This window comes from Triticum dicoccoides, chromosome 3B (genome assembly GCF_002162155.2).
Source record: "Triticum dicoccoides isolate Atlit2015 ecotype Zavitan chromosome 3B, WEW_v2.0, whole genome shotgun sequence".
In the NCBI taxonomy this organism is placed as follows: Eukaryota; Viridiplantae; Streptophyta; class Magnoliopsida; order Poales; family Poaceae; genus Triticum; species Triticum dicoccoides.
The window spans coordinates 456,511,877-456,528,758 of NC_041385.1; the positions used below are offsets into that span (position 1 = coordinate 456,511,877).

At 48.8% G+C, this 16,882-nt stretch overlaps 1 protein-coding gene across 1 annotated transcript; it reads left to right on the forward strand.

Moving 5' to 3' along the window:
* Window positions 1-267: 267 nt before the first annotated feature.
* On the forward strand, window positions 268-9,265 carry LOC119276501. Its single transcript, XM_037557571.1, has 6 exons — window positions 268-1,676; window positions 2,165-2,305; window positions 2,393-4,127; window positions 5,459-5,682; window positions 6,531-7,471; window positions 7,636-9,265. The coding sequence occupies exons 1-6, from the start codon at window positions 372-374 to the stop codon at window positions 8,840-8,842; spliced, it is 5,553 nt and encodes a 1,850-aa protein (XP_037413468.1). The 5' UTR covers window positions 268-371; the 3' UTR covers window positions 8,843-9,265.
* The last annotated feature ends 7,617 nt before the right edge of the window (window positions 9,266-16,882 follow it).

Below are 16,882 nucleotides of genomic sequence, written 5' to 3' on the forward strand. Positions count from 1 at the left end.
TCACACACTTCAAAAAACAATGAGTCTATAACCTAATAAATGCATCGTTGTATGACACTACACAGATGTTCCTACCCACTATGGACGTAGTAACATAGTCTAGGGAAGTGTATAAGTTACTAGCTTATGTTCTTGCCCATTGTGACCAGCCTTAGCCGCACTGGCAGACGAGCCCAGAAAAGCATGGGACCCACCTATCAGTAACTGTAAATCTGTGCCTGAGACTGACATCAGTTGCCCTCCCCGTAACCCTCCCCTCGACTGGCCGCGCCGCCGTACCCACAGCCGTCTGGACTCTGGAGGCTGAGCGAGCGAGACCCCCAAAACCCTCGCTTAGCACGCGGTCTGCGATCGCTCCCCCCTCCCTCACGATGCCTCCGTCGATGCCGAAGCGGCGGCGCGGCGTTGCCGCCTCACCCCGCTGCCGGAAGAAGCAGAAACGCCTCGACGCCATCTGCGACGTCGCGCCGACGCCTCCCCCGGGGGGCGGCGGCGGCGGCGGCGGCGGCGAGGATTCCGACCCGGAGTCCGTCCGCCGGAGCACACGGTCACGCCGCGCGCCGGTCACGCTCGACACCTCGCCAGCCCCCTCGCCCCGCCGCATGAGGCCCCGCCGCGGCGGGGGCGTGGCCGGGCCCAGTGGGAGCCCGCGGACGGGAGGCAAGGGTAGGGCACGGGGCCAGGCGGTTGCCCGAGCAGTGGACGGCGAGGAGGATGAGGAGGATGGCGGGGGAAATGCGGCGTGGCGCTCGCGGCTGCGGGATAGGGCAAAGGGGAAGGCCGGGGCGGGGAGGCGAGTGAGGACCCTGTGGTTCCAAGATGAAGACGAAGATGAAGAGGGGATTAAGGAAGAGGGGGGCGAGGAGAGCGGAGGTTTGTCATCGCGTGGGAGGGAAATCAGAGAGGGCGAGATCAATTTAACCATCGATGTTAGTGTACAAACTCACGAGGCTGTTGAGGGTGTCACTGTAGTAGAAGAGGAAGGTGAGGAAAAAGGAGCAGGGGAGGAAGGTGATGAGTGTGACGAGGAGGAAGAAGCAATTGGTGTGGGAACTGATCTAGACGAAGGCAACATGGAGGAAGTGGGGGAGGATGATAGTTTGCAGGGTGAAGAGAAACCTGAACAGTTGGATTTACCTGTACTAGAAGGAGAAAATGGTGATGAGAATACTGATGAGGTTGAGTTCGGCGATTTAGGGGAGAATGAGCAGCTCGATGTGCACCATGGGCAGATTGCAGAAGTGAGCAACCTTCCTGATGAGCAGCCAATGGAACTTGATGGTCCTGATGAGCAAGTGGAAGAGGTCCAGCAGGATGAACAGATGGATGATGCCCCAAATATAGCGTTGCCTGAGGAGGCTCTGAACGAGAGAGTCGGAAAATCTCTAATTTCAGATGAAAAACGAGGAGTTGTAGATGTTAAAGAAGGAAGGAGGTGTGGGCTATGTGGAGGAGGGACTGATGGGAGACCACCCAAGGTTGCACTGCATGATACTGCTGACAGCGAGAATGAAGCCTATGAGGGTGCCATGCCTTCAGAGGAGCCCAACTATGATATATGGGATGGGTTCAGTGACGATCCTGGATGGCTCGGAAGGTTACTGGGTCCAATACATGATAGATTTGGGATTGCCCGTGTCTGGGTTCATCAGAATTGTGCAGTTTGGAGTCCCGAGGTCAGTTCCTGCAATGTGTTTCAAATTCTTATGTATTTATATGAATGTGTATGTTGAGTTACTTCTTTCTTCTGTTGCTTATTATTGCTGTTCTTTAGCTCTATTATTAAGGAAGGCATGCAGCTATGTCCTTGTCTATACCCCCCCCCCCCCTTACTGTAGGGGAAGGCCCCACAATATGAATAGGAGCTCAGATCTGCGTCCGCGAGAACTTGAACCTAGGTTGTGGGTTTGTACATCCACCTTCTCATGGCCTCACCCAAGTTAGTTAGGCTCACTTCCTCAATAACCCCCTCTTTATCACCATGATTGTATTTCCTGAAAATAGTATGTTCCACTACGTGGTTAACTGGTTATGGATAAGCATTGGTTGCTGTGGATTACTTACTGAATTCCAATAGAATGTATTGCCAATAAAAACAGCTGAATGCATCCATATACACCATGTTAGTGATGCTGAGATTTTTTTTTTGGGTGTTAAATTTCAGGTTTACTTTGCTGGTCTGGGGTGCCTAAAAAATGTAAGGGCAGCACTTTGCCGTGGAAGGCTTTTGAAGTGCAGTCGGTGTGGCAGACCTGGAGCAACTATTGGGTGCCGTGTCGACCGGTGTCCAAAAACCTACCATTTGGTAATTACTTTATGCTTAGGCTGCACTTCATCATTCTATTATTTCTCTTTAATATGTATTATTTATCTCTCCGTCTCGATTCTGTAGCCTTGTAGTCGAACAGAAGCCTGCATATTTGATCACCGGAAGTTTCTTATAACTTGCAATGATCATCGGCATCTCTTCCAACCTCAAGGCGATAAATATGCTGAACTGCTCAGGAAGATGAAGATAAAGAAGATGAAGGCCAATATCAGAAAGTTGTCACATGATGCGTGGAGAAAGGATATAGAGGCTGAAGAGAAATGGTTAGAGAACTGTGGGGAAGATGAAGAGTTCTTGAAACGTGAGGGGAAGAGGCTAAACAGAGATCTTTTGAGGATTGCACCTGTTTACATAGGAGGTTCTTCTGAAAATGACAAGGCGTACGGTGGATGGGAATCTGTTGCTGGGCTTAGTGATGTTATTCAGAGCATGAAAGAAGTGGTGATACTGCCTCTTCTATATCCTGAATTCTTTAGCTCTTTAGGTCTTACACCACCAAGAGGTGTTCTGCTGCATGGTCATCCTGGTACTGGTAAAACACTTGTCGTACGGGCACTAATAGGGGCATGCTCTCAGGGTAACAGAAGGATTGCTTATTTTGCTCGAAAAGGTGCTGATTGTTTGGGCAAGTATGTTGGGGATGCTGAGAGGCAGTTAAGACTTCTATTCCAGGTAGCTGAAAAATGCCAACCTTCTATCATATTTTTTGATGAGATGGATGGTTTAGCACCTTGTAGATCCAGACAACAAGACCAGACGCACAATTCAGTTGTAGCGACTTTGCTCTCGTTACTTGATGGCTTGAAATCGCGTGGCTCAGTTATAGTTATAGGGGCTACGAATCGTCCTGATGCTATAGACCCTGCTCTTAGGAGACCAGGAAGGTTTGATCGTGAGATATACTTTCCGCTCCCCACCCTAGAGGCCAGGTCTGCCATTCTTTCGTTACACACAAAAAACTGGCCTAGTCCTATTTCAGGCACATTCCTCTCAGCTGTTGCAAGCCAAACTATTGGATACGCTGGTGCTGATTTGCAGGCAATTTGTACCCAAGCTGCATTAAATGCTCTGAAAAGGACTTGCCCATTGCAAGATATCTTACGCTTCGCTGAGAAAGGAACTGAACATGGACGACTTCCTCTACCATCAATCACCGTGGAGGAAAGGGATTGGTTGTCTGCTCTTGCAGCAGCACCCCCACCCTGTTCACAAAGGGAAGCAGGGATTGCTGCAAATGATCTAGTTTCCGCTCCTATTGATTCCTATCTTTTACCATGCCTTCTTAAACCATTACTTCACCTCCTTATTTCCCTCTGTTTGGATGAACGGATCTGGTTACCTTCGTCTCTTCTGAAGGCATCTTCCTCTATAAAGGCAGTGGTGTTTTCGTCTATGGAAAAGAACAACGTACCTCACACTTTCTGGTCTTCCTATCTTCCCTCTTTGATACAGCAGAAAGATGTTGGAAATAAAATTGTATCAATCTTGTCAAGCTATGGTCTTACAGCATCTCAACTAGGAAATCATGGTTCAATGTTGTTAAGTCAAAACAAACAACATGAGAAGTTTGATGACCGCAGGTTGAGTTCCACCTGTTCTCTGAACAAAGGAGGGTTAGCATATAAGTTAGCAGGTTTTCGAGCTTTAGTTGCTGGGGCACCCAGATCAGGCCAACAACATCTAGTCCATTGCCTTCTTCATGGTTTTGTGGGTCAGACTGTAATACACAAGCTTGATCTTGCAACTATGGCACAGGAGGGAAATGGTGACATCCTTAATGGATTGACACAAATTCTGTGTAAGTTACTTCTATTTCCATTTACTTCTGAAATGTTGACTGAGAAATTAGCAGTTAACTTTTCATCTGTGTTTTTCCTGTACCTTGAGTGTCAATTTCTTTGCCTGCGTATTTTATTTTTCATTTGTACTGTCCATATGCATGCAACAGAGGCTGGGGATGAATAAAATCTCCACCATCTAAAAAAGGTGACTCGTGAGTATGTGAAATTAATGCCTACTCAGAAGTTATCTGTATAAGAATCGATGATAAGTCAACCACTTCCTTTAGGCTTAAATTTGTTCACTTTGCAAGCAGATCCTGTCATTATGAAATGTAGGGAAAGGCTGCGTACAATAGACCCAAAGTGGTCGGACCCTTCCCCAGACCCTGCGCAAGCGGGAGCTACATGCACTGGGGCTGCCCTTTTTGCTGTTGCCCGCGGCACAGTAACTGCAGCAGCATAGAGAACACTGCCATGACTTTGGATTAGTATTCTCTGCAGTTATAACGCAACAACATATTCTGTCTTGTCTAAACAGGTTTGGATGTTACGTAGAAAGTAGGAGCTTTCCTGGATGTAACCTTCGGTCATGTATTCAGGAATATTTAAATAGACAAATACATTATAGATAACTATCTTATTGGGCTTCACTGATGTGCATGCGCTACTCTTATCTGATATGGGCAGCTGGTCATCCACAACCAACCGACTTTTCACAAGCACTGTGCAGTTGACACGTAGTAAAAACAAAAAACTTGTTTTATCAAGAAAATTAGCTATATGAAGATAGTCATGCACCCGATGTTGGATCTTTCTGCTGATCAAAGTTGCATTTTTCTGTGAAGAGTTCATCACATATTAGAAAGCGAGTTGAGCATGTAGCTAATATGTATCTACACTGGACAATTCAAGTTGTTTTATCCATTTGAGGTTGAATTCATTTCAGTTGAGCTGCACATTGCCAAGTTACTGAATATATGCGCTGAAGATTGATGCACCATAGCAATGATGATTCTTTATAGATTGAATTTAATGCAAAGTTGCCAACCCATATCTGGCCTGATGTAAATTAGCAGACTTAGTTTAGCTGAACCATTATCCTTTTTTGGCCACATCATGTGAGTTTAGAAGCCATTGTCACCCTATACAAATTCCAAAGGCAATCAATGTGAGGAGAATGCCTTTATGGTTTTATATATAGGTAAACTATATGTTATGCCCAATTCCTCTTTTAGTTGATGTCCAATGATCTATTGACTATCCATCTAGTACTCTATTAGTATCTTTCATTTGTTTCCAATGGATATAGGTGAGTAACCATAGTTTGTTTCTGCTTTTCCTTGACCAGTGAAAGGTCTACACCTTGGAAGGTGCATAATCTACATGCCTAGAATTGATTTGTGGGCAGTCAACACGGTCCATGAACAGGAAACAGAAGATCATGGGCGCAACATGGGTACAAGCAAGTTGGCCTCCTCGCCAGTTGAAAGCATGCCAAAATGTTCAGAAGTTTGGAATACTTTGGTTGATCAGATGGGTTCATTATCAGCATCTGTATCCATAAGTGTTCTGGTAAGCTTCATCTCCACTCTTCATGCCATGTCTTTTGACTTCCTTTTTGCTTGAGATTTTCTGTATATATGTATGCATATTCGTACTGTCCTCCATAAAATGTCACAAAGGAATGTGCATGGTAAGTTCATGGCTAAAAAACTGCATTTAAGTTCATTAACACAATGAGTGCGCCTCTGAGGATTTGTAGTCATGCAATGTTATCACCTTGTTTGCATTTCTTTCTATATGATAATCTAACTAAAAACAACTAAAACTGTTATTAAGAAAATGATATTTTGTATTTATCTTTGTTAAATCATGCTTTTGGGCCTTACAACACAAACTTAAAATGACATAAAGGTTGTGATCAGTCCATGCTGCAACATATAGTTAGTTGAGAGAATCTTTACCAATCATTGTAAAATATTTCTGCTATGGCTCTTAGTTAATTACAGAAAATATCTGGAATTAATAAACAAAACCGTAACCTAAAAGTCACTGCATTGCCAAACTAACCCCAATTTGCTCTAGAAGTTAGTAGCAAGTAGTTTGTAGCTGGGAGTGATTGCTCAAATTCGATCGTGCAACATTGTATAGCAGCAGTTCCCCCACGGATCTTAATAGCAACAATAGTGATGTGCTCAGTTTTGTATATGTTATTTGGTCTGTTTGTGCAAATGATAAAGAGCTGGTTGGTTCATTTGTTGCTGCCTTGCTGGTTTATCTTTCATCTCATATTCATGTTGAACACGGTGAATGTTCTCACCATTGGCGATTGCCCATCACTATTTGGACTTGAGATTTAGTGGTAATTAGCTGACCTGATTATATATAAATGGGATATGTAGCTGATAATTCACTTACAGGCCACTAGTGAGCTGAAGTTCCAAGATCTTCCATGCGGAGTCAAGCATTTCTTCAGCACACATGTTGTAGATCAATGTCTTAGTTCTTCAGAACACACTGTACCAAGATTCTCTGTGAATGTTGACAGCTCTATTAGCTGGGATGAGGTGCTCAATTCATGCGCTTTGCGGTTATCACATGACTTAATTCAGCATCATGTTCAGTTATTGCATGACAGGGCTCATAACAATCATGATGAACAGAAAGAAGTCTTTGTGCCCATGGAAATTAGTGCACCAGATGAATCTAAATCCTGTGAGAACCAGGAATCCATCATATTGGCGAAGTCTTCTTTGTATGTTGACAAACGGCCCTCATATCCTACAAAACTGGCCACGTGCAGTGCTCAGCTACAGCCATCAGCATCTGATGTGAAAGATAAAGAGGAAGATCCTGAGAAACTTGATTTTCACGAGAGTGTCTCAAGAAATCCTTCTAGCAGAACTATGAAGGGCAATGAATCACTTTCTATTATTGCCTTCGGAATTCAGATACTGCAGCACCCACAGTTCTCTAAACTCTGTTGGGTTACCTCAAAACTGCGGGAAGGCCCCTGCACTGATATAAATGGACCATGGAAAGGCTGGCCGTTTAACTCCTGTTTATTACATAGCAGCACCTCATCCGTTAAATCATTGTCTGAAGGACACAGTGTTGTTAAGGGCAAGGAGAAGTCCCTTTGTGTGAGAGGATTGGTTGCTGTTGGTTTATTAGCATATAGAGGTGTCTATGCATCTGTTATGGAAGTCTGTGCTGAGGTGAGAAAGGTTTTGGAACTGTTAGTTGAGCAGATCCGAATTAAAATTTTGGAAAAGAAAAGTCGATATCGGTACTTCCATATTCTATCTCAAGTAGCATATCTGGATGACATCGTGAACAGCTGGGCGTACACCTTCCAAAGGTATGCCTGACGAATCAGTCTCATGTTTCTATTGATTGCCAGTATTGTTTTTTTTTCTTAAGTCAGGTGCGCTAGGCCAGCAAGATCATGTTGGTACTTAATATTGCTGATCCTGTGACGAATTTTACTGACCTTTGTTTTCTTCCTTTTGCTTTCATCTACAGATTACATCCTGACACTAGGACAAGAGCATTAGGTACAGAGACAGCAAGTCTAGGAAAGTCATGCACAAGAGAGTGTGAAAGTACCAGTTACGCTACAGAAAGCAATGTACTGGCTGGTCCTGTTGGCGGCTTTCCCCACGTCCAAGACAATTCAGCCCAACAGTCACACGACCATCTGGTTGGCCCTGCTTCCTGTCCTAGTGAGATGCATGATAAGCCAGTTCAACAAGGTCCTGACCAACTTGAAATTCATAGTGTGGTCTGCAACATTGGTAATGATCATTTGACATCTATATCCAGGATGGATGCAGTGGAACATGATCTTCTCTGTTCAGCTTCGCCTGATGCGCACAAAGGTGCTCTTACATCTGCAGATCCAGTCATAAATGATGGAGGATCTGGTGAAGTAAACAACGGCTGGAAAATGTCCAGAGTAACCAATGGTAAAGAAAAATGCAAGCCAGATATTCAAAGATCTGAAAGCCTCTCTAAATCTGTTGAAGATTTCAATAATATGCAAAGGGCAGAAAATTTAAGTGCATGCCCAGCTACTATGGACAGTGTAGAAGTATCAAAGAAGACGATGTCTTCTGAATCTCATGGCAGTGGTAATGAGCTGAATACCAGCTTTCCTCTTAATGATGTTGGGTCAGGTCATTCGATTAATGGTCAAATGCAAGATAGAAGAAATAATCTCTCAGTTCCAAAATCTTCATGTCTATATGAATGTTGCTCCTCATGCTTCCGTGCTGTTTATAAGGTGTCTCATGATATTCTTTCAAATTCAGTACGATCTAATAAGCATTGCTTAACCGTTGATGATATGCATGACATTCTCTCATCTTGCTCACTGAATCTACTAGCAACAGTTAGAAAATGGCACAGCTCTCAAGGTGTAGTTGGTTGTCAAGAAGAGATTGGAAAAAAGCGTTATCTGGAAATCATCTCAGAGCATTGTGTTTGTCAGGGTGATGTTAGTTCTGTTTCAAGGGATTGTGCATGTCACTTGGAAAGCAGTGCAGAGGCCGAAGCCAGTAATAAGGAGAGGCATTCTTTATGTGGACAATCATTAAGTTTTTTCTTCAAGGATGGTGTTTTGATGCCACAAGATCTCACTGCAGGGACCACACTTCATTGCAGCTTTAAAAGACTATGTGTTTGCTCACTACCTGGAACGATTTCTATGCTCGTTCAGATCCCCAGTTGATGTGATCATGCGGGCAGATAAAAATACAATGTGTTGTCCATGCTAAAGATGCCGCGGTTTAGGATTTTTGCTCTGAGCTGACCCACCTCCAGTTCTGTACATACCACAAGATTAGCAAGTCTTCTGTTTCTCATCCTCGATGCAACTTCACGCTAGCCTTCTGCAAATAAATCTCCTTTATCGGTCATGGTTGGCAGTGGAATGCGCCAATGCGGGCTTGCGTAGTCGGTGTGAGATATGGATTGGTTGAAGAGAAGTGGAGCAATTGATCTTCTGTTAATTAAGTGGCTCTGTTGTAGACAAGGACTACTGTTACTGATGCTGGAATCTGTAGAACTAGATGAATGATGATGCCTTCTCAAATCTCATTGTATTATGTATTACAACTCAATTAAGCCATCAAGTTGAAACAAGGTTGACAAATATTAGCAGGTTTGGATGTACATTCAGACTGCTCACTGACTCGCTGGTATGCTTTGTATGAGCAAATAGCTTACAGCATGATAGTTCTGTATAATTGTGAGTCTGCTGTTATTCTGACATGAGTGAAATTAAGAGTGCTGTTTTTAGTTATTCCAGCGGAGTTAATGTTTGGCAACAGAAATAATACTAACATTATTTTGTTGATTGGTGATGACTATAACAGTATATTTAACAACATAGAGAAAGCAGTGAACCTTAGGTGTCAGTAAAAACTCTTATCAGATGTTTGATGCAAAACTATGACTGATGGGTTAGAACCCCATAGGTAATGTTTATATGCAATGGAGGTCGCACATCATGTCAAGTTTCTGAGTACTGCGACAGCAGCAATACATTGATTGTGTTAGGGGTTATACTTGGCCATGTCTCATCTCTTTTGAAGCTAAGAAAGTTCCACTGGGTATATTTGTTGGACTAGGGGTAGTTGCGACTTGGGAGGTAGGATATAACTTGCCTACCTATTAGGATCACTTCATAATTTTGTTAGTGGACTGATTTCAGACGGTGAATTAATACTTTGCAAATACCGGTCAGGATTGTTAACAATGTGTAGTCATATTTAAAAGAGCCAGATATTATCCAGCTAGTGGCCAAACTGGTTTGCATATGGTCCCTTTTTAAATAAATTGAAATATGATTTGAATCAAATATACATTAACAGTGGCCGATGTACTAGAGTCAGACTCTGACTGGGATAACCAGGGAAGGCAGTAACTATAACTACATTGTTATTCTTGGTTTTTTAATCATGATTGTAACTTGTAGCAGGCTGCTGTTTTTCTTTTCTCCCTGATTCATGCATGCCTCCTGGTTATATGACTGGGTTTGATAGTGAACTTGCCTGGGCAATATGTCAGTAAGACTACTGACTATTTTTCTGTTGGGAACCTCGATTCACAACTGGATAACTACCATGCTGAAGATAACCAGATAGCATGGCTGCGAGGGACTGGGTAGACATAGATTGGGATGAGAGAATAACTGTGGATTAGATTTATTGTTCTTGCTTGATTCCTGTCAAGGGCCTCGGTGCCCAAGACAGCAGGACCTCGACTACGTAGTTCGTAGTCGCGGTGGATAGGAGCGCTAGGGTTTTTGCCTGGCTGCTCTATGATGCGGGAGGAGAAGATAGAAGGAAATAACTTTATTGCTTGTCCCTAAAGGGTGCTAACTATCTGATATATAAAGGCCCCATGGGCTAATAACAAACTAGAAACCTATACGAAACAAACTAGTCTAGGAACTAATGTGCCCGGATCAGGACTCCTGTCCAGCCTGCGCCTTGCCTGATGCGGCCGTCGGCTGCTCCTGGCCGCGCGGCCCACGTCTGTAAGATGTGCCCCACATGACATCTCTCCCCCCCTCGACGAGCAGCTCGTCCTCGAGCTGAAAAGCGGGGTAGCGCTCGACGAAACTGTCAAGATCCTCCCATGTAGCTGACGAAGCTGCTTCACCCTTCCAGTGGACGAGTAGCTGGCGAACGCCGCGTGCTAGGCGCGCACGAGTCACGCGCTCTGGTTCTGGAACAGCCGCCCCGTTGTGGATCGAAGGCAATCCCGGCGGTGTAGTTGGAGGAATGCCGAAGAACTTCTTGAGGAGGCCCACGTGGAACACGTCATGGAGGCGCGAGCGTGCCGGAAGCTCAAGACGGTATGCCACGTCGTTGATCACTTCTGAAATGCGGTACGGCCCATAGAATCGTGGCTTGAGCTTGCCCCTGGTTGGCAAGTTGAGAGAGGACGCGGCGCGCTGTCGAAGGCGAAGCCAAACCCAATCGCCCACCTCATGCCGAATGTCCCGATGACGTCTGTCGTAGTAGGACTTATAGACCGCCTGTGCCTGTTGTAGACGATAGCGGACGTCCTCGATAAGTTCGTCGCGCTCAGCCATGCTCCTGGCCACTGCAGCTACCCGTGTGTCGCCGGGCTCGTAAGAGCGAATAGTGGGAGGGTCACGGCCATACACAAGCCTGAACGGAGTCTCTTGGGTTGCTGTCTGGTAGGCGGTGTTGTATATGTACTCAGCCCAGGGAAGCCACCGGAGCCACTGCTTGGGACGATCCCCGGTAAGACACCGTAAATACATCACAATGATCTTGTTAGCAGCCTCCGTTTGACCATCCGACTGCGGGTGAAATGCTGACGTCATGTGCAGCTTTGTCCCCGTGAGGCGCATGAGCTCGCGCCAAAAAGCGGAGGTGAAGACGGGGTCGCGGTCAGAGACCATGGACTGCGGCACGCCATGGAGACGAACAACCTCAGCGAAGAACACCTGTGCCACTGACTCTGCCGTGTATGGGTGGGCTAACGCCACAAAATGGCAATACTTGCTGAAGCGATCCACCACGGTGAGGATGACAGACTTCCCGCCTACTCGAGGAAGCGCTTCCACGAAGTCGATGCCGATGTCAGTCCACACGCCCGTGGGCACCGGCAGCGGCAGTAGCAGCCCAGCGGGGTGCAAGGGCTCGGACTTGTACCGCTGGCAAGTACCGCAATTGCGGACGTACTCCTGCACCGTCTTGCGAAGGTTAGGTGCGTGGAAATCGCGGCGGAGACGATGCAATGTGCGCAGGACGCCTTCATGCCCATCATCGTGCACGGCACTGAGAATCTCCTGGAGTAGCGGGGATGACGGCGGAATGTAGAGGCGGCCGTTGAAAGTAACGAGGCCGTTGGAGAGCGCCCAAGGCTGTTGCCGCGCACCTGCCGTGATATCCTCCCGCAGTGTGACGAGCGCCGGATCAGTGGACGTCGCTTGCCGGAGGCGATTGATGAAGTCGAAACGAGGCCCCGAGACCGCCATGATCGTCGTCTCCTCCGTGTCGCGGCGGGAAAGTGCATCCGCCATCGTGTTGGTACTACCTGCCTTGTACTCCACCGTAAAGTCGAATCCCAGGAGTTTGCCAACCCAATGATGCTGCGGGATGGTGGCCAAACGCTGGTCAAGCAGAAATTTGAGGCTGTAATGATCCGTTTTTACCACAAACTGGCGCCCCCATAGGTACGGCCTCCAGTGGCGAATCGCGAGCACCAGGCCGATGAGTTCCCGTTCATACGCTGCCAGGGAACGGTGACGTGGCGCGGCTGGCCGGCTAAAGAAAGCCACCGGGTGGTGGTCCTGAAGAAGGACGGCCCCGAAACCGTACGTCGATGCGTCACACTCGACGATGAACGGCCGTGTAAAATCCGGTAACGCGAGGACGGGAGCCGTGGTGATTGCCGTCTTGAGGGTGTTAAAAGCTGCTGCCGCCTCCGGCGACCAAGAGAAACCATCCTTGCGAAGGAGGGCCGTCAGGGGCGCGGCAACCACGCCAAAGTCCTTGACAAACTTGCGGTAGTACCCCGCAAGGCCGAGAAAGCCCCGAACCGCGCGCGCCGAGCGTGGTTGCGGCCAGTCCGCCACTGCCTGCACCTTTTCCGGATCCATGGCCATGCCTGCAGCGGAGATGGTGTGACCCAGGTATGCGATTGATTCAACGGCGAACGCGCATTTGGAGCGCTTGACGAAGAGCCGGTGCTGGTGCAGGACCGTGAAGACGGTGCGCACATGTCGGAGATGGTCAGCCCATGTCTCGCTGAAAATGAGGATGTCGTCAAAGAAGACGAGAACAAAACGGCGCAGGTATGGCCGCAGCAGATCATTCATGAGGGCCTGGAACGTGGCCGGCGCGTTGCAGAGTCCGAACGGCATCACCAGAAACTCGTAGAGGCCGTCATGAGTACGGAAAGCTGTCTTCGGGATGTCCTCCGCACGCATCCGCACCTGGTGGTAGCCGGAACGTAAATCGAGCTTGGTGAAGAAACGAGCGTGCCGTAGCTCGTCGAGGAGTTCGTCCACCACCGGAATCGGGAACGCATTCTTGACAGTAATGGCGTTCAGGGCGCGATAATCGATGCAGAAGCGCCATGACCCGTCGGCCTTGCGGACCAGCAATACCGGGGACGAGAATGCGGAACAACTCGCACGGATGATACCTTGGGCGAGCATGGCGGCGCACTGACGCTCCAGCTCGTCTTTGTGCGCGGCCGGGTATCGATACGGACGGACGGCCACCGGGGCGGAACCAGGTAGCAGGGTGATGCCGTGATCGCGGCTGCGGGGCGGTGGCACGCCGGAGGGGTCGGCGAAGATGCCGTCGAACTCGGTGATGATGGCGTCCAGGAAGTCGCGGCCGCTGCATGATTTTAGGGCTGGCCCGTCCGGTCCTGCAATGCCGTGCCAGCACACCCGATGGCCCCGCCGCCAGAATGTCATGGAGAGGGCTCGGAAATCCCACAGGATCGGTCCGAGCGACGCCAGCCACTGCGTGCCCAGGACGATGTCGTAGCCCGCGAGCGGCAAGGCGAGGAAATCCTCCGCGAACTCCTCGTGGCCGATGCGGAAGGGCACGACGCGGTACGCGCCCTGGCACGGAACGCGCTCGCCGTTGGCCACCGTGACGCGCATCTTCTCTGTGGTGGGGGGCGGTAACGTAGCACGAGCGGCCGCCTCTTCGGCGATGAAGTTGTGGGTGGAGCCTGAATCGATCAGGGCGAGGAGGGAGACACCTCCGAGAGTAATCTGCATCTGCATGGTTTCACTCGTGCGCACGCCGGCGATCGCGTGGAGCGAGATTTGAGGGTCGGCCCGCGATGCATCATCAGTGGCGGAGGCCGCGTCGTCGTCGTCGTCGTCCGGCGCTAAGTCGAGGAGAAAGATGCGCTGGCACACGCGGTTGTGGCCCCTGCCAAACTTCTCGTTACAGTTGAAGCAAAGGCCCAGGCGACGGCGTTCCTCCATCTCTGTCTGGGAGAGACGCTTGATTGGGCGTCCATCCGGCAGATTGTGGCCCTGCCGAGGTGCGGCTGGTGGGGCCGGAGCGGGGGGCGCGAGGCGTGGTCCTGGTGTCGGCAGGATGCCCTTCTGTGGAAAACGTACCGGTGGCGCGGCGGAAAGCGCGCACTGGTCGCGCAGCTCCAATTTGCGGGCGAGGCTCATGGCGACGGCGAGGGACTGTGGGTTATGGATCTCCACGTCGAGGCTGAGGGGTGGCTGGAGTCCCGCGGTGAAGATCTGCACTTTCTGTGTCTCGGATAAGGTGCCTGCCCGGGGAAGGAGTGCCTCAAACCGCTCCTGGAAGTCGACGACGGACGTCGTGCGTTTGCACGCCATTAGTTCGCCCAGCGGGTTAGCGCGCAGCGGTGGCCCGAAGCGGAGATTGAGCAGCCCGGAGAAGCGGCGCCATGGAGGTGTGCCCTCGTCGCGCTGGACCTGCATATACCATAGTTGGGCAGGACCCTCGAGATTGTAGGACGCCATCCACACCTTCTCCTCCTCGGCGATCCGTTGTTGATGGAAGAAGGACTCGCATCTGTTGATGAAGGCGAGCGGATCAGACTTGCCGTCGAACTTGGGGAAGTCCATCTTCTGGAACCTGGGCGGCCGATCATTGTGGTGCTGCCCATCATGGGCGGCGTCAGCGCTGGACGAAGAGGAGGACTTGTCCTTCTGGAGTGCGGTGACGGACGACTGCAGGGACGTCACCGTGGCCGTCAAGGCCTCGATCATCTTAGCCAGATCCGCGGTGGTCGGTTCTGCCATGCCGGAAGTGACCGAGGCGGCAGCGGATTGTGGCGATGTCGGGGAGCTGGGCGCGGACACAGGGGGGAAAGCGGCCGGCGGATGGAGCGTGGACGAGGAGGAGGATCGCCTAGAACCTGATACCAAGTTGTCAAGGGCCTCGGTGCCCAAGACAGCAGGACCTCGACTACGTAGTTCGTAGTCGCGGTGGATAGGAGCGCTAGGGTTTTTGCCTGGCTGCTCTATGATGCGGGAGGAGAAGATAGAAGGAAATAACTTTATTGCTTGTCCCTAAAGGGTGCTAACTATCTGATATATAAAGGCCCCATGGGCTAATAACAAACTAGAAACCTATACGAAACAAACTAGTCTAGGAACTAATGTGCCCGGATCAGGACTCCTGTCCAGCCTGCGCCTTGCCTGATGCGGCCGTCGGCTGCTCCTGGCCGCGCGGCCCACGTCTGTAAGACGTGCCCCACATGACAATTCCCAAACCTTACATGATCTGCATGTATATAATATTTCCTAACTTGACACCCAAGGTGTTGCACTCTAAGTCTCTAACTAGGAAACCCTCTAATATGTGTATCTGAATCCATACTTTCCTAATCCTTACTGTCCTGAATTAAGCATTCCTAGTTCTATCTCTAACTCATCTTTCCCAGTTGAAGTCATCTCCTTCCTGAACTCTTCCCCAGCCAACTCCTTGCTCGAATATCATTGGGCGTCTCTTACCTATGCAGAACTCACGTTGTACACCTTGCTGGCCGGCTGGCCGCAATACATGTGATGCTGCTTTGAGGCAACGTTCTGATGTCCACAACATTTTCACACTATCTGTGTTACCACAATCAAAGTCCCAGCAAAGTACATTACCCTCATCAAGGACATGTACAATAATGTTGTGACAAGTGTTCGAACAAGTGACGTCGACACCGATGACTTCCCGATTAAGATAGGACTGCATCAGGGGTCAGCTTTGAGCCCTTATCTTTTTGCATTGGTGATGGATGAGGTCACAAGGGGTATACAAGGAGATATCCCATGGTGTATGCTCTTTGCGGATGATGCCGTGCTAGTTGACGATAGTCGGACGGGGGTAAATGGGAAGCTAGAGTTATGGAGACAAACCTTGGAATCGAAAGGGTTTAGGCTTAGTAGAACTAAAACCGAGTACATGATGTGCGGTTTCAGTACTACTAGGTGTGAGGAGGAGGAGGTTAGCCTTGATGGCCAGGTGGTACCTCGGAAGGACACCTTTCGATATTTGGGGTCAATGTTGCAGGAGGATGGGGGTATTGATGAAGATGTGAACCATCGTATCAAAGCCGGATGGATGAAGTGGCGCCAAGCTTCTGGCATTCTCTGTGACAAGAGAGTGCCACAAAAGCTAAAAGACAAGTTCTACAGGACGGTGGTTCGACCCGCAATGTTGTATGGCGCGGAGTGTTGGCCGACTAAAAGGCGACATGTTCAACAGTTAGGTGTGGCGAAGATGCGTATGTTGAGATGGATGTGTGGCCACACGAGGAAGGATCGAGTCCGGAATGATGATATACGAGATAGAGTTGGGGTAGCACCAATTGAGGAGAAGCTTGTCCAACATCGTTTGAGATGGTTTGGGCATATTCAGCGCAGGCCTCCAGAAGCTCCAGTGCATAGCGGACGGCTAAAGCGTGCGGAGAATGTCAAGAGAGGGCGGGGTCGACCGAATTTGACATGGGAGGAGTCCGTTAAGAGAGACCTGAAGGATTGGAGTATCGACAAAGAGCTAGCTATGGACAGGGGTGCGTGGAAGCTTGCTATCCATGTGCCAGAGTCATGAGTTGGTTGCGAGATCTTATGGGTTTCACCTCTAGCCTACCCCAACTTGTTTGGGACTAAAGGCTTTGTTGTTGTTGTTGTTGTTGTTGCTGTATTACCACAATCTACAGTTGCCTATAATGCTAGACCTACAAAAATCTATAAATATTTTACTTAACTTTCCAAACTAAT

Excerpts from the sequence above, each read along its gene's own strand:
- LOC119276501 (XM_037557571.1), top strand. The coding sequence starts at position 372 with ATGCCTCCGTCGATGCCGAAGCGGCGGCGCGGCGTTGCCGCCTCACCC. Across the intron at positions 2,306-2,392 it reads GTCCAAAAACCTACCATTTG|CCTTGTAGTCGAACAGAAGC; the intron begins GTAATTACTTTA and ends TCGATTCTGTAG. Across the intron at positions 4,128-5,458 it reads TGGATTGACACAAATTCTGT|TGAAAGGTCTACACCTTGGA; the intron begins GTAAGTTACTTC and ends TTCCTTGACCAG.